Source organism: Panicum hallii, chromosome 7 (assembly GCF_002211085.1).
Source record: "Panicum hallii strain FIL2 chromosome 7, PHallii_v3.1, whole genome shotgun sequence".
NCBI lineage: Eukaryota > Viridiplantae > Streptophyta > Magnoliopsida > Poales > Poaceae > Panicum > Panicum hallii.
The window spans coordinates 1,260,244-1,284,740 of NC_038048.1; the positions used below are offsets into that span (position 1 = coordinate 1,260,244).

Here is a 24,497-nt window from a genome sequence, read left to right on the forward strand (position 1 = left end):
GCACCCTGCCACCATGTGCGGTGTCGGTACATACAGACAGAGGTACCTTCTACTAGAGTGTCCAGCCTGGTGGTCATAGGGTTTTCCAAGGCCTCACCCTTGTCCTCCGGGAGACGTGGCGTACGGTCCGGACCTGACAGCTGGGACCGTGGTCTCCGGACCTCCCCCTGAGCTCATATAGGTCCGGCGCCCCCCACGTGCCCATGAGGGCAAGTTACTTGGGGATGCCCTCCACAGGCCCGGACCCCCCAGGGGGTCCGGTGCCGCCATATGTGGGAGCCAGACCCCTATAGGCCTATCTCTCCAACTTGCCTCGGGGGCCCAAACCCCCCTATTTCCTCCGGGAAGGGGTCCGGCGCCACCACGTGCCACCAAGGTGGTGACTCCTGGGTCGGCCATGCCACGTGCCCGTGGCAGAAGGCCCTCCGCGGGACGCCAGCCCAACAACCGCATTAAATGCGGGTAGGTGGGCTGTGCGCGCCCCAGTCAAAGCATGGTCTGCCCAACTGACACCACGGTAAGCCCGTCTGTTACCAAGGCGGCGCGTCACTGTGCTCTGTGCGCGGGCAGACGGCGTCTAGTCACATCACGGCACCGCGCGCGTGAGTAATGATGGCCTGCTGCAGGTGTGCTGAGGCGTGCGCCACAACAGTGCGCGCGGAGGCGACGGCGCGGCAGGGTCAGTGCTGCTTCTTCGTCTGTCAGAGGGTCCTGGCCCAACAGTGACCGCACGGCTTCCACTGTTGGGTAACACTGACAGCAGACACTATGCCGGCAAGGCGGCATACGGCCATATCTTGGCTGTAGATACGCACATCAACTTCCTGATCGAGAGGAGCTGGAGATGAAGATCTCCATATCTCTCGTAGAACAGGCCCCTGTTGGCCGGGCCCACCTGTCGGGGCCCCGCACTGTGTAAGCACTCCCCTTGGTCTATAAAAGGGAGAGTATACTCGTTAGAAAGGGACATCCATCAAAGGTCTCATAGACAAGCTCCCAAGCTTTCTCAAGCAATACACACCCAAGTGGACGTAGGGTATTACGCTCCGGCGGCCCGAACCACTCTAAAATCCTTGTGTCTTTCCTGTATTCATCCGCCCATCGATCAAGCGCTCCTAGGTCTCCCCCAAACTCTTACTTAACTAGGATTAGGCGGGTGCATTCTGCCACCCGGCTGGAGATTTCCTCTGACATGTGGTAATCAGTATTTTTTGTGCATGCAGACGGTCTGCACGAGCTTTTATGTTCCTGCACGCGCATACAAAATTACAATTAGAAAGGGAGGGATTCTAGGGCGTGTGATTCAGGGATTTCAGGCGAAGAGTGACTAGATGATGAATTTATTGGACGGACTGTACAACCGCACCATGGTCTTGGCCCCTATGGCCATATGCAGATCCTGCATGCATACATGTATGTTAATGCTGATGCACAAGAGATGTGTGGAATCAAGAGGTAGAGGGATTTCAGGTGTAGTTAAGCTTGCATGCATGTTTGAGAGAGAGAGAGATTGCATCCATGCAAAATTGAAACATGATTGCAGGATATGCATTTAATCCCTAATTCACAATGTTGACCAATACTATTTATAGTATGAGAGAATTCAGAGGGAGTTAACACTTGGATGCAATAGAGAGGAGTAGAGAGAGAGAGATTTCAGCGATAATTAATTGTGCGTCTTTCATCGACTGCACCGTCCGTAGCACCAACTCGCTGACTTCAAGGGTTCTTCCCTGGACCTTCTTTTCGTGATACCTACGAAGAGTTTGCTGGTAGGAAGCGGAGCGGACCAAGGCTGTCTCACGCACCTCCTCCAATAGGTTGACCACGTCTTGCTGAGCCTCCACGGCTCAGTCGGGATCGAAGGCCTTGACCCTTGGGGTGCCATGGTCCAAGTCAGAGGGTATCATGGCTTCCACCCCGTATGTTACGAAGAATGGGGTGAATCCTATGGACCGATTGGGAGTTGTCCTTAGGCTCCAGAGGACGACTGGGAGCTCCTGGAACCACCGTCCAGCAAACTTGTTAAGCTAGTCGAAGATGCGAGGCATGAGACCCTGGAGGATCATGCCATTCGCCCTCTCCACCTTCCCATTGGTGCACGGGTGTCCGATCGACGCCCAGTCGATCCTGATCCCATACCCGTCAGTGAAATCCAAGAACTTCTTGCCCGTGAAGTTGGTCCCATTGTCTATGATGATGGTGTTGGGCACACCAAATCGATAGACGATGTCCAGGAAAAACTTGACGGCTTCTTGGGAGCTGGGCTTGATGATCGGTTTTGCCTCAATCCACTTGGTGAACTTGTCCACTACGACAAGAAGGTGGGTAAAGCCGCCAGAGACTTTTTTGAGAGGCCCGACCATGTCGAGACCCCAGACCATGAACGGCCAGGTGAGGGGGATGGTCTGAAGCGCCTGCGCTGGCAGATGGGTCTGTCGGGTGTAGAACTGGCACCCCTGCAATGCGGACGACCTCCACTGCATCGAGTAATGCAGTCGGCAAGTAAAAACCCTAAAGAAAGGCCTTTCCAACCAGTGATCGCGGGCCGCATGGTGCCCGCAGATGCCAGCTGAGCTCCTTGCCTTGTTGGATCGGGATGCATTTAATCAGCATTCCCACCGTGGATGGGCTGCGCTTGTAAAGCTCATCGTCAATGATGACATATGTCTTGGTGCGTCGGGCAATTCTCCGTGCCTCGGTTTGATCAGCCGGGAGGACCTCGTCTAGGAGGTAAGTTAGAAGGGGCGCCCTCCAATCAGCGGAGTTAGCGGCCGCTGCATCAGCTGTGGGAGCTGTGGTCTACACCGCGATGCAATCGGGGGGCCCTGAGCCCTTGGTCGGGGGGCGCCCGGTCAGGAGGCACCAGACCATGGCCCCCGGGTGCCGGGTCAGACTATTTCTAAGGTGGGTCTTGCTTGACCCGGATCGAGGGTGTGTGGAGGTCATTGACGAAGACCCTGCTGGAAGTGGGATCTTGCTAGGCCACCATCTTGGTGAGTGAATTGGCATCGTTGTTCTCCTTCCGCGGGTCGTGACGCAGCTTGATTCCTCAGAATTTGTCCTCCAGCTTGTGCACCTCTTGGCAGTAGGCGTCCAAGAGGGGAATTTCATAGTTGGACTCTTCAAGACTTGATCTACCACCAGACGGAGCTTGTTCCCTTTGGGTGAGATCAGCACCTCGTGATTGATGAAATAGTGCTGCAGCTTCTTAGTCGCCATAAGCATGGCGAACAAGAGCTTCTGCACCTACGTGTAGTAGGCCTTCTCGGTGAGTACCTCGCTGACAAAGTACACCGGACGCTAAACCTTCAGCGCCTGACCCGACTCCTCCCTTTCGACTATGAGAGTGGCGCTGACCATGTGGGTGGTCGCCGTGAGGTAGAGTAGGAGCAGTTCGCATCACTCAGGAGTGACAAGTACTGGAGCCGAGGTCAGTAACGCCTTAAGGTTGTTCAAGGCTTGCTGGGCTCCTCTGTCCAGACGAACGTGTCCGACTTCTTGAGGAGCTTATAGAGGGGCATTTTCCGCTCGCCCAGTTGGGAAATGAACCAACTGAGGGCGGCCAAACAGCCAGTGAGCCGCTGCACGCCTTTAACGTTATGTATGGGGCCCATCTTCGTGATGGCCGTGATTTTTTCAGGCTTGGCTTCGATGCCTCGCTCGGACACTATGTATCCGAGTAGCTTACCCTTTGGAACCCCGAAAGTGCATTTTTTAGGATTCCATTTGATGCTAAACCTCCAGAGGTTAGCAAACGTGGTGTCCAACGTGGTGATCAAATCATCTGCGTGAGGCGCTTTCACCACAATGTCATCCACGTAGACAGCGACTATGAGCTTCGGCGGCTCGAGCGGGTCGGGCTGCCGAGGCGGATCGATCTGATCGGCGAAGCATTTCTGCATGCAACGCTGGTAGGTGGCACCAGCATTTTTTAAGCATTACGGCATAGGGACGTAGCAGCACGTGCCGAATAGGGTGATGAAAGAGGTCACGAGCTGGTCCGACTCTTTCATCATGATCTGGTGATAGCCCGAGTAGGCATCCAGAAAAGAGAGGATTTTGCATCCCCACGTGGAATCAACTATCTGATCCATACGTGGCAAAGGAAAAGGATCCTTAGGACATGCCTTGTTAAGGCCAGTATAGTCAACACACATTCTCCATTTCCCATTCATCTTTTTTACAAGGACGGGATTGGCAAGCCAATCAGAGTGATGCACTTTCTTAATGAAGCCGGCTGCCAGGAGCTTGGCGATCTCATCGCCTATGGCCTTGCGCCTCTCATCATTGAAACGGCGCAAGCACTGGTGCATGGGCTTGGAACCCGGCCTGATGTGGAGCTCGTGCTTGATGACCTCCCTCGGAATGCTGACATGTCAGAGGGCTTCCATGGGAAGGCATCCCGATTGGCGCATAGGAAGTCAACAAGCGCGCTTTCCTATTTGGCCGGTAGCTAGGCCCCAATCCACACAGTCTTGGTAGGGCCATTGGGGTCGACTCCGATCGGCTTGGTGTCTTCAGTCGGGTGGAAGGTGCTGGACAAAGTTGGCCCGTTGGTGTTGGAAGCGTCCTCCGTCACCGTCTGGTGAAGCTTCTGGAGCTCGACGGAGTTGGCGATGGTGGAGGCGAGCTCGAAGTGCTTGCGACCAGATGCGTATGCCTGCTCGAAGGAGCCTCTCACCATGATGACGCCGTTCAGCTCTGGCGTCTTCAGCTTGAGGGAGGTGTAGTTGGGGACCTCCATGAACTTGGTGTACCATGGACGCCCGAGGATGGTGTGGTACGATCCCTCAAAATCCACCACCTTGAAGATTAGGGTCTCAGTGAGGAAGTTGCAGCAGTCGCCGAATGTGACCGACAGCTCAATGTTTCCCAGGGGGTACACTCTCATGCCCGGGACCATCCTAAGGAAGTGAAGATGGAGGTGGGGAGCTTGGACCGCGTGATGCCCATGGTGTCGAGGATCACAACATACAGGATGTTGGGACTGCTGCCCCCATCCGTAAGCATCTTGGTCAAGTGCTAGTTGCCCACAATGGGGTCAATGAGGAGCGGCTAGCTCCCAGGTCGTGGAACATTAGGTGGATGGTTAGCACTATCAAAAGTGATTGGAGTGCTCGACCAATGGAGAAATTTGGGGATGGAGCTTTTGGTGGCGCATACCTCTCTGAGTCGGACCCAGTGCTGATGCTTGGTGCAGTCATCTTCCGGACCTCCAAAGATCATGAGGCAGTTGTCCAGGTCAAGGAAGCCGCTCACGTCCTTGGCCGGCACTTCCTTATCCTTGGGTGCTTCCTTGTCGCGGTCCCCGCCCTTGCGCTTGCTGGGCTGGCCCAGTATACGCTTGAGGAGCTCGTAGTCCTTGAGCTTGTGCTTGACGGGATAACCGTGGTTGGTGCATGGCTTCTCCAGGAGCTGCTCAAAATGGCCGTTGCGCTGTCCCTTGCCCGCACGGTCGGCCACCACGACAGTGTTGGTGTTGGGGTGATGCCGGTGCTTTTTCTTCTTCTTCTTCTTCTTCTGCCTTGAGGAGGGGCCCTCATCCTATACCTCCCGCTTGGCCTTGCCTATGGTTCGGCCAACAACGAAGACCGCCCTGACAGCCTCCTCGCCGGAGGCGTGGTTCATGGTGATGTCCAGGAGCTCGCGGGTGATGCGCGGCTTTCGACAGTCGAGCTTGTGAACGAGGGACTTGCAGGTGGTCCCCGTGAGGAACGCGCTAACGATGTTTGCGTCAACGACATCGGGGAGGGAGTTGCACTGCCTGGAGAACCTGCGGATGTAGTCTCCCAGGGACTCACCAGGCTCCTGCTTGCAGCTCTTGAGGTCCCAGGAGTTTCTGAGACGCACATGCATCCCCTGGAAGTTTCGGATGAGACCTTCTTGAGCTCCGCCCACTATGGATGTTGTTAGATGGTAGGAATTCGAGCCACACGCAAACATGCTCCCAGACACAGATGGGGAGATACTGGATGATGAAGTAGTCATCATTCGCCCCTCCGGCCCGACAGGCGAGCCAGAAGTCTTCTAGCCATATAGTAGGGTTCGTTTCCCCAGTGTACCTGGTGATGTTGGTGGGCAGTCGGAAGCGCGGCGGGAAGGGCGCTTTCTGGATGTGATAATCAAAAGCCCATGGGCCCGGGCCATCCGGACTGGAGCTCCGGTCACTGACCCGATTGCATGGTCGGCCGCCACGCCTGGAGGGTGCCTCATCACACTCCTCTTCCGATTGGTGGGCGTCGGCCGCGTTTGCGTGCCATTCAGTCAATGTAGGCATTGTGGCGGGCTTGTTGCCACGAGTGGATGACGCTGTGTGCGTTGTATTTGGGGCTAACTCAGCTGCATACCGGTGGGCGCTGTGGGGCAGACGCTAGACTGGGGAGAGGCGTAGCCGTGGTGCTGCGGCTTGCCTGGGGCTGACGTCCCTATTGCTGGTGGACCGAAGGGTTCAGCTACTACGAGCCTGCTCCCCCGACCGGGGAGGAGGCCGCATGCCGATGGCGCGAGATGGAGCTCTCCGACTGCTGCACGGCAGCGTGCTCCACCAGCGTCCGGATGCTGCGGTTGAGCTCCTACTGCTAAGGATCCATAGGCTCGGGTAGATTGCGCAGGAGCATCGCTGCGGCGGCGATGTTCTAGCCGACCCATGCAAACTGCAAGGGACCATTAGCGTCCGTGACGATGGCCTGTTGGACCTGTCAGGCGCGCGCCTGCTCACCGCCTGTAGCATCACGAGCATTCAGTCGGGGAGGTGCTGGTGGTGCCCTGACACGAGTGGTGGCTAGTGCTGATGCTATTGGCGTAAGTCCTTGGTGTGCGCCTGAGCGTTGGCCAAGGCCTACGCACGCAGGTCCTGCGGGCTGTGCATGTCCTCGGTTTCCACTGGGGCTGACAGTTTCCCTTGCACATCCACCATGGCACATTCTCACAGCACGGGACAGCTAGAGGATGACAGGTCACCAGCACTAGAGCCCTCGCTCAAGAGGTCATCATCGAAAAAGAGGTTGTGCGATGAGGCAGGATCGTACCCTGTCATGCCCACGAACTCAGTCACGCGGGGTGGTGTCGGCATGACCTTCTGGAGCTCCCTGGTGTACGCAATTGCGGCATTCGCGAGGCCAAACAGGAAGTGGCCATGTGGCAAGCGCGGTGGGGACGGCGGGGTCCCTCCGAAGAGCTGACGAAAGACGTTGCTCAGCAAGAATAGAACTATGTCCACATCCCTCGCTGAGGGATTGGCACCGAGCATGAGCTCCATTCTATGAGCGAGCGCCACAGCGTCGAGGTAGCCCAGCGGGTCGGCCGAGGGAGTGTCTCCCTCGAGCAACATAAGAGGCGCAGCCTCCACTCGGAGGCGCAGCGTGCCGAGATGATCGGCGATGAAGTCCAGGCTTCCGAAGCGGAAAGCCTGAAAGGGAGCGAAGATGGGAGGCACCCACAGCCCAGCACGCGGGGCCATGGGAAACTTCAGTGAGCCGAAGCGAACCGTGTCACCTAGGCTCACGATGCTGGAGGTGTCGGAGACGAAGACCATCCGATCGCCAGGATGATGAATGCACAACTTCTTCCTCACGGACGGCGCCAAGCTGTTCCAAAAATGGCCGACAGCTAAACCTACTCGAACATGTATGCCGTGCTGTGATTGGATCTGGCCTAGCACATAATGACTCAAGATTTATACTAGTTCAGGCAAAGTGCTCTACGGTCGGTCGGTTGTATTGCTTGAGCCCAGGTGCTCGAGAGAGTTTGGGAAGTTACAAGCTTTTGAGTAGAAGATTGCTCTAGTCGGATCGGATCAGATCTCCTCCTTTCATCCTACAGGGGATCCTCCCTTTTATAGTCTAAGGGGGGTCTCCATTACAGGGTATCTACAGGTAGAAGAAAGGTGAGAGAAAGAGAGAGAGAGAGAGAGAGAGAGAGAGAGAGAGAGAGTTTCACGCTTCGCCGATCGGGATCGTCAACTCCATCAGTCGGGGCTGCCAACCCGGTTAGTCTGAGCTTTCCGGTGACCACCATCCAAGTTCGCCGTCGTGGAGTAGCCATCTTGTCCTGTTCCAGTGCGCCGAGCCCTCCCCCGGTCGGAGGGAGGGTGTGTGTTGATGAGTACGGTACAACAGTCATGCTCCATCCCTAGCGCCACGCCTCGTCACTGTGGTGGAGGCGTGCCTGCTGGATCATGATGGCGTCGTGCCCCGTCCCCTCGCGAGGACAGGCAAGTGGAATAGTGCCCCCCTGCTGCCATAGCAGTGGGGACTATGACCCTTGTGACGAGAGCGGTTGGCTTTGTATGACAAGTTGACTCCGGGGCTCATCCTTATCTTCCGCCCCTGTTCCTGGGACCCGCGGGTATGCGAGGGTCGGCAGTCCGACTAGCCGTTCCAGTCGGAGAGGTTGGCACGTGTAAGGCGGAGCCCGGTTGGAGCCCTAAGTCGGAGCCGCGGTACGGCTCCGGCCTCCGATCGTGTTCCAGTCAGGGACATAGGCCCGGTCCATCCCGACCGAGCTGTCGGTCGGGGTTATGGGCCGAGGCGGCCTGGATGGAGTCGCTGCCCATGCGGGTGGATGCTCGTTCCTGGTGCTTCCTTGGGCTGGTCAGCAGGAAGTGGGCCCGCTGGGACCCCGGGTCCCTGGACCCGTCACGTAACAATCAAATTAGAGGTCTTAAACACCAAACTTTTGTTTATACGTGGACCATATAAGAACTATACTCAAAGTGAATCATACATGTTCTGTAAATATGTGCTAGTATTACAAATTGCATCCCGCGAATCACTAGTTGTTTGTACAATAGGAAAGTAAGCATTTGACGACTCAGAATAGCAAACAAAATATTTAACTAACTTCATTTTTCTTTTAAGTTATTGCCTTCCTCTATTCCTCCGCTACAACAGCAATAATGCACCACTTCAGCTTTGGTTTCTTGAAGCCCAAATTCCATTCCGTGAGAGCACAAATTGGTTAGCTCAATAGTTCATCCTATCGGCTTAGCTTACAAGAAAAGAAAACCAAAAGTGACTAATTACTTGCAGAATTATAACAATGAGAGTACGACATCTTATGGACTGCTGAAGTGGTCGTGCTGTTGTGTCGCAGCATGACCACATGGTCGCATGATTCATATATTATGAACTACTATAAATTACAAAAAATACTACTCTAATTATAAAAAATACTACTCAACATAATGAAAATACTATTCTAAATTGTGGAAAATACTACTTGGATAAGAAAAAATACTACTATGATTTATGAAAAAATACTACTCAAAGTTGTGAAAATACTACTTGAATATGAACAAAATACTACTCTAAAAATTATAAAAGATACTACTCTAAAAATTATAAAAAAATACTACTCTAGCATGCATCTGCCAAGTATTAGTGAAATTGCCTTCACAGTTAGAACTCAAGCACGGGGCTAGTCATCGTGCTGCCTGAGGAAGTAGGAACCTGCGTCTGAAATCAACTCAAGGATTCAGATCCGGCATTTGTGAGTGATTATGTGGTTTCTCTTTCCTCCCTGTTCTAGCTGCTACTTCTACTTCATCGCACAACCGACGCAGTTTCATTTGACTAATCCGATCCATCAAGAGCAACAATAGATCAAAGCTTACCCGCACCAGTGCTGTCGAGGAGCACGTGCACCACCAGATGCCGTGGAGGAAGATGATGGGGCTTTATCCTCGCGGTGCATCTGTACATGAAGCTAACGGGGAAACCATGAATTTCTCTAACAATCTGTGCACATGCAGATTGGAAATTGGAGGAGGAGTACGGATGGGGGCAAACCTACCGATCACCGGCGGAGGGACGCCCGGGGAATAGCCCATGAGACGGGTCACACCCATCACTGGACCCATCGTCGATCTGCGCTGCTGAGCCATCATTTTAGATTGAAATCGCCTAGAGCCACCTCATAGAGGAAGGTGAAGAACCCGGAATAACAGCGCTGAGGGAAAAATGCTAGCTATTTATTGCGCTACGGTTGCAGGATGGTGGTCCGAATTTGGCCATTCGAGAGTAAATACTAAGAGGATTTTACAGTCTGAGTAGTAGACACCGGATTAGCCGGCTCACGGACGGCGCTTGTCCGGTGCATTGAATACTGTTCAGTACACTATGAGCTAAATAGAAATAGACAACATGTGGGTCTATATATATATATATGATAAATTTTATCTATAATACCATGCGTATGTCTACGTACTCATTTATCACTTTGAGTATGTTCATGTACTAATTCTAAGAAACTTCAAAGGGATATGTACGAAATATTCAAAAGCATCCCTTTTTTTAAATATATAATAATTATATATTAGTACTAGTATATAAAAATGAGTATGTCCATATACTCCATGGTTGTCACATACTTGAAGTATATACCATCACAGATGGTCTAGTATAATCATATACATCTGTACATACTTTTTGTTGGGTCATATACGCCTTATATCATGAAATATATATGTAGGAGTAACTTACAAGCGTGTGTAGAATAAATTTTATATATATATGTGTGTGTGGCCAGCACGTAGGGGAGCAAAGCACCGACCCATCCCAGACCCAGCAAGGAGAGAGAAGCCGCGTGCTAGTACCACCACACCACGTCTGAATGGTTTGACCACCGGAATCCAAGGTCACCATCCCCACCTAAACACGCTCCTACCTGGCCACTCACTCACTCACTACCAGCTGGATCGATCAGATCATGAGCACCCGTTGCTTCATCATCCATGCAGGAGTAGTAGTACTACCTGAAAAGAGCTTAGGAAAAAGAAAAAGGTCAGCTTCCGATGAATCGCAAGTCAAATCCTTTCTCACGAGAGGTTGTGTCAGTCAGAGCTTCTATTTTGTTGTTACAGCTTGCGCTGAGGCGAATCTCCTCCTCCTGAATGTTTTTCAATATTTCTCATCACAGATCGATGGGAGGGGGAAAAAACGCAAAGCGAACATGAGAGAGAACCCCGGCTGGTTTTGTAATAACCGCGTTGACCCAGCTGTTCGCGTACCTAGTACGTACCTTAGCATCAGCCTTAATAAAGTGAAAGGCCGCTTGTTAAGTACAGATTATAACCAGAGAATCCCAGTTTACTCCTCAGGTTCAGAGTTCATCATCTCACAGCGCATCTCGCATCACCCACGCAGGGCCTTACCTAAGATTTCGAGGCCCCGGTGCCATATACAAAATGGACCCTTCATTTAGAAAATATAAGTAAGTGGAATATATTTTAATTTAATTTTATAATGCACCATGATTGAGTGCATACTGTCCTGATCGACGGGACATACGAAACGGCAGGAGAGAATAATTATACGAAACGGCAGGAGAGAATAATTTACAATCGCAGAATACCTACAAGGAGGATTATTGGAGGAAAAACAACCAAATTAAACCCATCTCATGAAGACATGGAGTCACCTTGCTTGTCTGTTTGAGAAGAAGAAGCCACAGCTATCAAAAGCAATCATCCATCTTGTTGTATGGATAATGGAGATCATTATGCATGAAAGAAAAGGGTAGCAAATTGGACTAGATGCCTTTGTTTTTTTTTCTGAATTAGTTAGTAGTATTAGTTGTTGATAGCAAAATTTGATAACTTTACTGGATTAAACATGACCTGATAGGCTGATAACGTGATCAAGTGATTTATTTGGCTGAACTTCGAGTTTAATTCAGTTTACAGTAACAAAAACTAGCTAGATCAAAGCGAAGTTAGAAATAACAGCAGATTGCATGCCGGAGTTTATGCGTGACAAAAAAGAAAGAAGCTAGAGAGAAGCAAGCAAGCATTCATTGAGATTTTGTGGACATGTTAAAAATAAGAAAAGATTGTATGCGTGCTTGCATGCATTTGTCAAGGAAAGAAAGCTAACAGTCAAGCACCATGCATAAGTGTATAGAGCTACAACTACCTTTGCCTGCGAGATTTTGGGCCTCTAAATTCTGGAGGCCCTGTGCGTGAGGATGGAAACAGATTGGATATATATGAAATCAAATTCGGATAATATTTTTATCATATTTTAACTTAAATACGGATATAGATTCGGATATTCTCGAACATGAATGCAAAACGGATGTCTCGGATTTGGATTTGAATTCAGATATTTACTCGATATATAGGATAACATTTAGCTATTTTCTTTATTGGTATTTTTAGAATATAAAATTATTATACATGTACAAACTAAAGTATGACAATATAATAAAGATAGCTTGTAAAAAATAACTTATTTTTCAACAAATATGTAATAAATAAATATATAAAAATAAAACTAGAAATAAAATATATTTTTAATAAATATATAAACAATTTTTTATTAATATATAATAAAAATTATAAAAGTAATTTCACCCATAAATAGATAAAACAAGAATCTTCTTATAGGTTTATTATAAAAATTAATAACATTGGTTATACAAAATAAATATAAATTTTTATATAGTTTTAGTGAAAACGGATACGGATAGTGTCGGATATTGTTAAATACGGATGTGGAGTTGGATAGAGAAAAATAATAAAAATTGAACTCGGATGTATCCACTTTACTACCACATTAAATTCGAATACAAATACGGATAATTATATTGATATTTAAGCGGATACGAATATCGAATATTTCAAATATCCGCGTTTACATTTCCATCCTAAAATACAGTCGCTCCACTTCCACCGCGCATTGCACCCACGCTTTCTGGACAGAATCAAACTCGTTTCTCACTTCTGGCAGAGTCAAAACTCACGACAGCTCACAACGCGTTAACGCTTCACGTTCCATAGTCTTACAACGCAACACATTGACAGAGGCGAAGACAAGATCACAACAACCAGTCGTAGCACTAGTGCAGTAGCTGCTGCTGCTGCTGCTGCAAACCAAACTTTCGGCGGGCTGGGTTGCAATTGCAATTTGCAAGCCACAACACGGCATTTGGATTTGGCAGATTTTGGGGGCTGCTGCCTGTGACGTGGTCTTCCGTTTCGGCTTCTTCTCCTTCGCTTCCTCGCTCGGTTTTCCTGGTCCACGGCGACCTCCCTTCCCGGTCAGGTCAGGGCTTCTCTTCCTCCTCCGTATCGTCCCCCCACCCCACGCGGCCACGCCACGCCACCAACCCCGACCAAACCTTCTCTCTCTGCTCCACCTCCGCCCGTCGGATTCGGGGCTGCCGCAGCCCAACTCCTGCTGACTTCAACATCCCCCGCCATTCGCGCCATGATTATTCCTCCCCTCCCCTGCCCTCAGAGCTGCTACTACTACTAGTTGCCCGTTGCTGATCCCCATCCCTTCCCTCCCACCCACGCCGAGCTCTTCCCCGCAATCCTCACCCAAATCCAACAAGAGGACTAAGCAAGAACCTAGCTAACCAGCAGCCGGTACCCCATCCGGCGGGGGCATTCATGGCGTCGATCCGCCGGCCGCACTCGCCGGCCAAGCAGCACCTGCTCCGCCACCACCCCCCCTTCGGCCCCCCCTCCCAGCCCTCCTCCCCGCTCCGCCACTCCTCCTCCAGCTCCTCCTCCCCGAGGACCCACCACCACCTCGCCGCCGGCTACCCGCACCCCTTCCTCTTCCTCTCCCGCCGCCCGCTCCCGCGCTTCGCCGCCTTCTTCCTCCTCGGCTCCTTCCTCGGCCTCCTCCACTTCCTCTCGCACCTGCCCCACACCCCGCACATCCGCCCGGCGGACTCCTCCTACTCCCCCAACCCCGTCGCGTCCGCAGCCGACCAGTTCCCCATCCGGGTACAAGACGACGACGACGCCGCCGATGACAACAGGAAGAAGCTGCTCATCGTCGTCACGCCCACGCGCGCCCGCGCCGCGCAGGCATACTACCTCGCCCGGATGGGCCAGACGCTGCGCCTCGTCGACACGCCCCTGCTCTGGGTCGTCGTCGAGGCGGGCAAGCCCACGCCCGAGGCCGCCGCCGCGCTGCGCCGCACCGCAGTCATGCACCGGTACGTCGGCTGCTGCGACAAGCTCAACGCATCCTCCGCCGCCGCCGACCTCCGCCCGCGCCAGATGAATGCCGCGCTCGAGCTCGTCGAGAACCACCGCCTCGACGGCATCGTCTACTTCGCGCACGAGGAGGGCGTCTACTCCCTGGACCTCTTCCAACGCCTGCGACAAATCAGGTACGCCACTGACTGCTGCTACCCCCGTTCGATTCAGCTTCGCGTCCTTCAGATTCAGCCGCACAAAATCCTTGTTTTGGTGGATCATTTCGTTTGGTACAGACCCGTACATCTCTACCTAATTGGAAATTGATCTAGTCAAACACGCTGTACTAATTCCTTCTTCCGGATGCCAAAGCGACAGCGTGTTTGACCCAGTTTTAGGGAAAGGATCAAAGGAACCTTCCATTTGCTGCTATGCTGTCTGAACCGACTGAAAGATCGAAACTTTATTAGGAAGGCCTTGCAACCACTGCTGCTGACTCAACAAAGGGGCTCGAAGTTCTTACCATTTTCCTGTTTTTGATTCAGTAGCATCATTGTTTTGCTTTGTAGGAGCTCATTGGGAGGGTATAGTTCATCCTATTTAGTACCGTTCAACCCAACAAAATTGGTTTTAAAAGTCTGACATGCAAAAACATTAGGCCGGGAACAGTAAAATATAATGTTCTGTGTTCTTGAGAAAATTGGATGCTGCATATAAATCAGCCTGTTGACTTATTGCAAACTCTGCTGATGATTAGGAGGTTTGGCACATGGCCTGTTCCAGTGATCTCTGAAAACAAAAAGGATGGTGTGGTGCTGGAGGGCCCTGTATGTAAGCAGAATCAAGTTGTTGGATGGCATACAAGTGAAGAGAACAGCACGATCCTTAGATTTCACGTTGCTATGTCAGGATTCGCATTCAACAGCACCATGCTCTGGGATACCAAGCTGAGGTCCCATGTGGCCTGGAATTCAATTCGCCATCCAGAAACGGTGAAAGGAGGTTTCCAAGTAAGTTGCCTGTTTCTTTTTTTTTCCTTTTTTTATATATATTCTGACTCCTGAGTTAGGACCATACAATGTTCTGTTCTCGGGCATCTGGAGACTACTCTTAATTCATTTTCTGAAGAATCTAAATAGAAAATTGATCTACATTTTGTCTTTTCTCCACTATTATTATACAACCCTGGATATGTTAAATTTCATGAAAGTAAAAGGCTGCAGTGGAATTAAATAAGACTTAACAAATAGCTGTCCAGTGATCAAACACATGGTAATCACCAAATGGAAGACCTATCTGCTTCCCTGTTTGTACTTTGTTTCTGATGCCTTTCTGCTTGTAGTATCACGGCTGAGATGGTTGTTACTTTGCAGGGAACCACGTTTGTAGAGCAACTAGTGGAGGATGAAAGCCAGATGGAAGGCGTGCCTGCTGACTGCTCGCATATAATGAACTGGCATGTGCCATTTGGATCTGAGAATCTCGCCTATCCTAAAGGATGGCGAGTTGGGACGAATCTGGATGTGATTATTCCTCTTAAATAGTACCACCAGCTATGTTCAACAAAGCACTAACTCCTTTGACAGGTTAGTTTTGTACCTTCCAGAAATCTGCTTTGGTTCTCTACACATGGATGGGTTCTTAGTTGTACCCATTTCTTACATGCTTCAACTTGACGCTAGCATATATACAAAAGGGTTATTCGGTTCCTTTTCATTTGTCTTTAGTATTTCAGTGAGATCAGAACCAAAAAATCACAGAAAGTGTGGCATCTCAACGCAGACTATATTAAATCAATTGACTTATGATTGCGACACATTTCAACTTTGATGATCTGCCCTTGAGCCTATAAGGTTGATTACAGCCAGCTGTTACTTTCTATTCCCTCTTTGTTGGGTTCAAAACACTTTTGTCATGTCACCTTGCTTTTCAATTTTGTAATTCAAAAGGTGTTTGTTAGATTAGCCTTACCTTTTTGGTAATATAATTCAGACCGTTACAAAAGCATCAAACTATCTGTAGGAGATTTGCTAACCTGATTGATTGGGACGTGGTCCAAATTTTTATTTGTTTGCGTTCATGGTTGCTGTCCATTCACCACTGAACAAGTTAATATCGAATCTAATATTCATTTTTACCTTAGCTAATCATGGGTACTGTTTTTCAGGCATATACTGTAGAATTAAAAGCCAAGAAGCTTTGGCTTGAATAGTGCAGAGGATTCCCAGATTTGACTACTTTCAAGAAGCAGCTCTTGGAAAGAGGAGGCTTCAGGTTTTGCGCAAGATCATGCAGAATTTCTGCTGTTATAGTCAGAATTTTTGGGAAATATTTTGTAGGATGAAAATTAGTGCAGCATCACCAAAGAAGCCAGCCATTTCAATGCAAAGCTGTGCATTGTATTTGTACATGTTTGTATTCATTTTTTTAGTTCACAAGCCAAAAGGTGTTAAATACAAAGTTTTAAATCTTTTGCATAGTTACTGATTATTTCAGGAGTTTCAGTTAAAGCATGCGTCACTTTATTTTGAAGTGCTGAATCTTCTTGTTCTTTTGTGATGATCAGTAAAAGTTATTATTGTACCAGATAGTAAGCTGCTGTGTTTCAGAGCAACAGAAATGCATTTTGTATTCATTTTTTAGTTCAAAACCAAAAAGGTATATTTACAAAAGTTTACATCTTCTGCATATTACTTCATATAAGTTCAATAAAAGCGTCTCTCTATTTTTAGGGGCAAGTAAAAATATTTTCTTCTGTAGAGATGCATGATGATGTAAAATCCATTAGGCATACAAAAAATATTGGCTGTGGTAATTTCAGATTCAGAACATAAATATAAGCAACACAAATGCATTTGACTGCAACTCTCGGTACAACAGCAGGGCGGGTTTTGGGGCTGCAAAAAGTATTGCTGAGATGTTCTGTTTGTGTACAAGTCCAAGTGTCCAACTATCTAACTTAGTAAAATAATGAGGATATCACCAAATGCTCAGACCGAACACAAATGAATGATCGAAACCTAGAAAGGGTAACAATTGGCGGTGAAGAAACTATCATGGCAAACTGCATCCTGTCAAAAAAAAATGTATGTGTAACAACTGAGACTTGCACGGCTGTGCTGACAGAATCCATGTAACAATGGTGCTGAGGAGCATGCATTGCATCTGAAATCTATCCAGCATCATCACAGGGTCTAACTCAGATTACAAGTTGTCTCATACAAAATTTCTCATCTAATCCATCAAGCTACAAACTCGCAGACTCGCCTACACTCAGCGGATCATCAAGCCATGCATTGCTTGTGTGCCCTCTTCAGTTACTTTGTTAGCTTGGATTGTGTTAATAGCACCGGCAATGTTTCCCTGGATCACAATTTTTGGAAGAAAAGTCAATTAGGAGCACAATAAATGCAAATAGGTCAACACGCCATAGGATCTCTAGATAAAATGTGCTCAGCAAGTTGCAAATTCGATGTGAATCAAGAGGTTACCCTCCAAACTCCAAGTTTTGTGCGCAGACCCTGCCACTGTGGCATCCCAAATATCCTCTCCGTATGCCGACTGAAATTTGCACATAAGACCACAAATTAACCAAAACAATAACATAGTATCCTATGACAAGCAGAAGAAACCTTGATTCACACATAAGATATTAAGACGACCTTCAAAAGTCCTAGAGAAGTAAATACCTGACGATGATAGTCTGGTTAAGCTGATCAACCTTGCAATCCAATATCTTGAATGCAATTGCTTTCACAATCCATTGCTCCACCTCATCATCATTAATCTAACAAAGCATTATCGAAGTCAAATCAAAGCTACAACAAGGTGAATAAAATTCATTTGATCAAATGGAACAGTAACTAAAAAAGCCAATATACCTGAAGTGATTCAGTGATTGCTGAATAAGGGATTTCACCAGAGCAATGGCTGCTCAGATCGAGCAAAGACATGAGGCGCATTTTGGTTATGCACTCCTCATGAACCAGTCCTGTCGATTGTCAATCAAAAATCAAAGAAATGAATCCAATTATCCAAGATGTATGAGATACTTGAATTCGCAAGGGAAAAATCATTAGTACTGGTCCAGCAGGAGAACATACCGTAATCTTTCAGCAAGGCAGAGTTCGCAGTCTGAAACTCTAAATAGGAATCAAGCCTCTTAGTTAGGAATATCTTTAGAAGTTCATAAACCAACTGATACTTTTCGTCCTTCTCAAGCTGTGCACCAGCTGACATATTGAGCAGATCACACTGTAATTACAAAAAAATTCCCATCAATCCAGCACACTGATTGGAAGTACAAAGCTGGTAAAGGATTTTATGATGTGGCCACCATATTCATAGATATCAAGATTAAAATTTGCAACAACTCAGATATATTGAAAGTTATTGTTGACATAGATGATATAAGGTTACATTATGGAATAGTGGAAGGATTTTACAACATAAATGGTTAAAGAAAAACACGACTTGTAATCTACCCCTATCTCAAATCTATCAATTTATAATCACACAAGTTTGGGCCGGAGAAGATAGTGAGAAAACAATCGCTGTTTATGTGCAAGAAGGATAACATTAGAGCATCTTTTGTCGGCGAGACTAATGCTGTACCAAATTTAACATTCTGATCAGACAAATTCACATCTGGCTAAATGATATAAGAACACGTTGCAATATTGCAATTCAAGAAGTGAGGCACTAATGAACAGCTCAGGAAAAAAACATCCTTCTGAGGAACTATACCCCCTGAATCTTCTCATAGAATTGAAAATTACAGAGGCATAGACTGGAGCAATCAAGCACCTGAAAGAGGTTAGACGATTTAACAAACTCGATAATTGCTGCAACAGCCTCTTCCTTTGCATCACCAATTGTAGCAGAGTCATCATCTGATCCCTTGAAAGTGGCAAGGTACTTGTTGAGAAATTTGAAGTAGTCCTTGGTCATGCTGCCCATGAAAAATAGGTCAATCTGCATCAGTGCAAAACCTCGCGAGACTAGTAAACAAAAGCAACTTGATGATCAGTAGCAAGCATCAAGCGTGCCTCACCCCTTGTGATCTTTGAGGATCCTAGTGATGGCGAGGTACAGCTCCCTCTGCTCTAAATTGCCAATTCCCCACTCACTGACAAAGCTGTCGATGTTCTTGAATGACGGGATGATGTACTCGGCAGCCTTTCCAGCCGTGGCGAGCTCGAGAGCCTTCTTGTAAACAAATGCCTTGCCGTAGGGGCTTGGAAGCAGATTGTACAAGCTGAACAGACTACATGCATACATTTGGGAACAACATTGTGATTTGTAAGCAAACTAAGCATCCGAGACAATTGATAGAATGGTTTACTAGTGGTTGTTGCTTACACTTTGAGGCGCAGCGCTGGCTTGTCGTCGGGCTGCTGGGTGAGCTTGGCGCAGATGATGTCGGTGATCTGCAGAGCCTGGTCCTCCGACCCGGCCTTGGTGACGAGGCTGCAGATGACGGAGAGGACGCACTCGAGATCTGCAAAAGCCGAGTTGGGGGCTCAATTCCCCATCCAGGAGCAAGCAAACCAAATCTTGAATTGGAATAGAAAGACAAAAAGGAAGGTGCCTTTGTCCGGGACGCGCGACGGGGAGGTGAGGAGCAGGTCGGCGGAGGCGAGCATGAGGGAGGCCATGTCGAGCCAGCGCCCCGCGAGGACGTGCTCCTGCGCCTCGAGGCAGAGGCGGGTGACCTCGGGGTCGGCGACCTCCGGGCCCGCGTCGGCCCAGGCAAGCTCCGCGGTGAAGCGCACCACGGCCAGCATGGGCTCCTCCTCCGTCGTGTTCACGATCGTCGCCATCTTGTTGTTTCTTCGCTGCGCGTGAGCCGCCGCCGGAGAAGGTATGGGAGGTGGCCTGGAGGAGACGGGGGCAAGATTGCGAGGGTTTCTCCTGTCAGTCACCCAACCTCTCAACACTCCAGCCGTTGGATCAAGAATCGACGGCCCGTGGTAAACTCTTGTGCAAACTCGAAAGTACACTTTCCGTGTTAAAAAAAAAGACATTTTCCTTTCGCACCTAGTACCGGCCCAAATTACCATTTACACCATGTCTACATAGTAAAAATTATATATCTAAAGAATCAAAACGAATGGTAACTTATTGCTCCTAAAAAAACTCGACGATTCAAATTCATCAAACTAAGGTAGGCAGATTTAGGCAATACTACCTTTATCAGTGAAAATACCAAGCATATTTTATCACGAGTAAAATACATAAATAGCAATTATGTTTACCAGTGTATATATTAATTTGACCATCGTACTCAAAAATGTATAAATTATGATCATTAAACTTGTCCAACTCTGCAGTAGGACCATGACCCCGTAATCCTAGTATTGGTTGGTAGAGGTCCTGCATGCTACGGTCTAAGGTCAGCATGAGTGGGGAGTGTCTGGTATAAGTGGGGAGTGGCATCGCACAGTTAACAAGATTAAGAATTTGATAGCTATGCCGGAGTGTTATGGTGATGATATTCCTCTCTCATCCCATAAAACTCCTTCTCTTTCCTCATAAATGACTATCACATCAGCAAATTTGTTAATGTAGTCTTGAAATTTAATGTTCATGATACTCCCACATGGCATTCCCATTAAAATTGGCCTAAGACCATTGGTAAGCATACCATTTCACGAGTCAGATTTGTTTTACTAACTACAGTGGTCCACTTAAAAAAATGAATCCATGTCCGTGTTTAATATCAAACTGTTGTTGTGGTAGGAAGTTTGATGTTATCAGTAGCTCAGCATTACTTCATGTAGGAAGAATATATAGGATTCCATCTTGACAGCCGTTTCTGAACTCTGCTACAAATCTGAACTAAAGACTGCTCAAGTATCTTCTTTCAGAAAAGGGGGGAAATCAATATTGAGTTCTTGACTCTACACCATAAGGCCACAAAATTCAGCGCGCCATTTTCTTATGTGAGCCCTAATATCCACTCAAATCATGTTCACTAGAAAAAATCACCTCAATATTGATCCTGACAAGCCATTCTTCTTTCTACATTACATCTGGCCGGGAATGCCACTCTTTTCTTCTTTCACTGTAGTAATAATAATAATCGGACTGGAACACAATTTAACCAATAAATCTCCGCAGTAAAGAAACAAAAAGGAGTAAGACATCATATTATTGGTTCCGTAAACTGAATGCACTCTCCAGAACACAGATTTGGAGAGTTGCGATGGAGGGAACCCGTGGCTCCTTTTTAAGGTGTTGGACCGGAGGAAGTTCTCAATCTTCAGCGGTGCCATGGCCATGAGCTGGGGCTTCTGTGTCAGCAGCATGATCGCTGGCCAACCTTTCCTCCAGCACCCTCTCGCCACGCTCCCTGTAACAGTAAAATTGAATCGGTGAGCTTTGAACTGATAAGAAATATTTCTTTTTGTGATGTCATGTCTCTCAAATTTTCAGCCTCACAGCACCAAAGCTTTTTTTTCTTAGAGGAGCACCATAGCTTGTTTTTCTTAGAGGAGCACCATAGCTTTGTTGAAGACACAAATGACTGGTTTTATGCCATAGTTTAACGCTACTGTTCTGATACTAGTGTAAGCAGAAATATAAATTAATACCATCGACAGGTATCACTCCCAATCTTAGTGTATTACTACCATCACAATCACGGAAAAGTGAGAGCAAAAAGTATGACTAGTATGTACTACCATCCCACCTAACTAAAGGAGAACTCATATACCTTCTTCTTGAAGCCTTGGTAGGATCTGAAACTGGGAGGGCCACTTCAGAAGGCCTAGACCTTGCACACAGCATCCTATCAAACAGATTGGCGACAGGATCTGTCACTGGTCTGCAAGGGGGGAAAGGGTGATGTTGTCAAAAGTGGTACAAATAAGTGAATACTTGCTGATGCATGAGGATCGGAAGTTTACCGCATGGCAGCTGGGAACAAACTGGGGAAGGAGAAGTCATCACTTGGATCACCCCTAAGTCCAGTCAGTGGGTTCCTTTGGAAGTATCTGAGGTAAAGCCAGCTGACATACATCCCAGACACCAAAGTTGGTAGGAAGTTGATGGAATCAGGCACGATGAAGGCCATGATGCTTGAGAAACATACAACAAAGAATGGCATCCACTGCAGTAGCAAGAGAAACAAAGAGATAAGGGAACTCAACATCAACAAACTTGTTAACTTGCTGCAGAAAAAGTATACCATTAGAATGGTCTAGTACAACTGTAGGCTTAGAACTGGCGATAGAGTAGTCAATTAATATACCTTTGCCTTTATTTTCCAGAAAAAACACATGGGGAGCTCAAGGTTTGGTAACAGCTGCTTCAGGGCCACAAGAAAGCCAGCAAGGCAACCGTGGAAACCAGAAAGTGGTGTGACACTGCATGGCATGGCACAGCAAGGTCAGGTGATGTACCATATTTCAGACAGCAATTTTATTTTCTACATGGTACTGCGTTACCGAGTAACCCAGCAACTCGAATGATGCAAAAATAACAACTGTACTAGTGTGTGATCAATGTGTCCAAAGAATATTCGTTATTGAATAGATGAGTAGTTGTGTGATATCATGCTATCAGCTAGTAATATGTATTTCTTATAAGCAGGCCTAAGAGTGTGGCTTTACTCAATAGAGGCAAATGTTGACAAATAGCACATCGATTGACCATTTTTACACAAACAGAAGACAAGGGCAATAAGCACATTAAACGGAACTATGAAGTCTGGTGCCAAGCCTGCCAGGTAAATGGATAATGAGAAATGAGAAATAGGCACATCTATACAGAGCTGAATGTTGGCTTGAAACTTACAGGAAGCTCTCCTTTCCTGTGACATAGTATAGTCCAATAGCAAAGCAGAATGCAAGGACTCCACATATGGAGTTGACCAAAATAATGAACTTCAAGAACTCCTTGCGGCCCCATACTGGTTCGATGTCCTTCCCACAGAAGAGAAGACCAAGAGAACTGCCAATGGCCTGTAAAAGCAAGATTTTTTTTCTAAATTACCATAAGGCATATACCATAAGCAAGATTTTTTTCTAAATTACCATCCAAATTTAAGTCAATTTGATAAATGAATTTCAACAGAACAATTTGCTTGAGCTGTAATGCTTAGTTTGTAGTATTATAGGAAAAGTACTTAAGATGGTACAAGCATTTCACAGCCATGAAGTCCAAAATTGCAATCAAAGCAAAGCAGAGTAATACAATTTGTAAGGAATTGAGCTCACCCCTGGAAGGACTTGTTCGATGTAACCAGCCGTGAAGACAGTCCATACATACGGGATTGTCCTGCAAGACGTCGGAACAAGCTTAGAAATGTACCACCTGGTGCAGAAAAAAGCTGTTTCTTTGTGCGTCGTGGTTTATCCAGGCAAGTACGTACTTTGAGGGGATGATAGCGAGGTAGTTAAGTGACGAGGGGAGGAGCTGCAGCAGCACGTATCCGCCGATGAGCACGACGACGAGGCCCTTGCAGGTGCGGGTGAACTCCTTGCCGGGGACCTGCAAAAAGCAGCAAGCGTCAGCAGGCACGCGGCAGTTGCAGTAAAGCAGCAAAGACACGCAGATCTGAATCCCACGAGGACCAAGCGAGAGACAATGATGCGAGGGAAAACTAGTGAAAGGCTCGGACATGGCGATGCCGTCTTGCTCCTCCTCAACAAGTTAACGCCGTGAGCTCCCCAGATCCCAAAACTATCCCACCAGATCTCGCGAGTGAGGTTGGTGGGAGGAGTTGGTAGGACAGGGCGAAGCAAGAGGAAGCACCAGATTTCCGGGCTGGCCAAAGCTATCAACTCGAGATCCATCCAATCACCAGAATGGCAAGGATTCGGTGGCCCGGTAAGCTCAACTGGCAGCGAGCGAGCGAGCGAACAAGAAGAGCAAGAAGGACAGGTAAAGGAAGGAAGCGGCGCTTACAACGGCGGGCGGCGCTCCGGCTGCTTCTTCTCCGGCGGCCGGAGCCGTGGCCGTCGGTTCCTGCAGCGGCTGGCTCTCCATCATCACTGGAGAAGGTTGCAGATCTCCCCCTCGCCGCGCTGCCAATCTCTTCTTGTTGCCTTGTTTGGTGGAAACGTGGAGCGGTGGCAATAAGAAAGGGGAGGTGGGAGGGTTGTTGGGGGTCACTCCACTCCGCTCCGGTCAACCCAAACCCGCTGCTTCCTCCTCCTCAAAACTTCCCTTCCCTTGCTCTGCTCGTGTGCTCAGCCAGCAGCACTGACGGCAGAAAGCGAGAGAGGGGGGAGAAGGAGAAGCGGCCTCTGCTTCCGTCCGTCCCAATCTCATCGTGTCCATTTCGCTAACCTCCCTACCTTGATTTTTTTTTATGTGGGCCCGCCCCCACCATTAATCAACTACCAATATCTTACTTTCTTGCTCCAACCAAGTCAAACAAACCAACCACTGTTAGGCGCCCATTATTTTTTCTTTCAATCAAAACAGGTAAAATGTGCCAACTATTTGTGTGCAACAAATGCACATCAAGAAAATTCTATGACAGAATTAAAAATAAGATATGAAATTGTCTTACAACTATAGCTAAACTTCAATGTAACATGCTAATGTATTG

At 48.0% G+C, this 24,497-nt stretch overlaps 4 protein-coding genes and 1 long non-coding RNA gene across 5 annotated transcripts; 1 reads left to right on the plus strand and 4 right to left on the minus strand.

Annotated features, from left to right (window-relative positions):
• Positions 1-4,456: 4,456 nt before the first annotated feature.
• Positions 4,457-4,894, minus strand: LOC112899430. The gene has a single exon (XM_025967904.1). The coding sequence runs from the start codon at positions 4,892-4,894 to the stop codon at positions 4,457-4,459; it is 438 nt and encodes a 145-aa protein (XP_025823689.1).
• Positions 4,895-8,655: 3,761 nt separating this feature from the next.
• LOC112901521 lies at positions 8,656-9,980 on the minus strand. Its single transcript, XR_003230315.1, has 2 exons — positions 9,796-9,980; positions 8,656-9,708 (listed from the first exon to the last, which is right to left on the minus strand). It is a non-coding gene; the product is annotated as an uncharacterized LOC112901521 (long non-coding RNA).
• A 2,796-nt stretch (positions 9,981-12,776) lies between these two features.
• LOC112899254 (probable glucuronosyltransferase Os04g0103100) lies at positions 12,777-16,476 on the plus strand. The gene is made up of 4 exons (XM_025967656.1): positions 12,777-14,130; positions 14,694-14,946; positions 15,310-15,522; positions 16,104-16,476. The coding sequence occupies exons 1-3, from the start codon at positions 13,397-13,399 to the stop codon at positions 15,478-15,480; spliced, it is 1,158 nt and encodes a 385-aa protein (XP_025823441.1). The 5' UTR covers positions 12,777-13,396; the 3' UTR covers positions 15,481-15,522; positions 16,104-16,476.
• A 503-nt stretch (positions 16,477-16,979) lies between these two features.
• Positions 16,980-19,836, minus strand: LOC112899253 (eukaryotic translation initiation factor 3 subunit M-like). Its single transcript, XM_025967655.1, has 9 exons — positions 19,527-19,836; positions 19,298-19,436; positions 18,990-19,202; positions 18,743-18,887; positions 18,040-18,190; positions 17,818-17,927; positions 17,626-17,723; positions 17,428-17,497; positions 16,980-17,299 (listed from the first exon to the last, which is right to left on the minus strand). The coding sequence occupies exons 1-9, from the start codon at positions 19,756-19,758 to the stop codon at positions 17,210-17,212; spliced, it is 1,248 nt and encodes a 415-aa protein (XP_025823440.1). The 5' UTR covers positions 19,759-19,836; the 3' UTR covers positions 16,980-17,209.
• A 960-nt stretch (positions 19,837-20,796) lies between these two features.
• LOC112899255 (rhomboid-like protein 19) lies at positions 20,797-24,187 on the minus strand. The gene is made up of 8 exons (XM_025967657.1): positions 23,849-24,187; positions 23,313-23,431; positions 23,158-23,218; positions 22,736-22,902; positions 22,191-22,305; positions 21,847-22,049; positions 21,654-21,764; positions 20,797-21,290 (listed from the first exon to the last, which is right to left on the minus strand). Exons 1-8 carry the CDS (start codon positions 23,930-23,932, stop codon positions 21,194-21,196), a joined length of 957 nt encoding a protein of 318 aa, XP_025823442.1. The 5' UTR covers positions 23,933-24,187; the 3' UTR covers positions 20,797-21,193.
• Between the last annotated feature and the right edge of the window lie 310 nt (positions 24,188-24,497).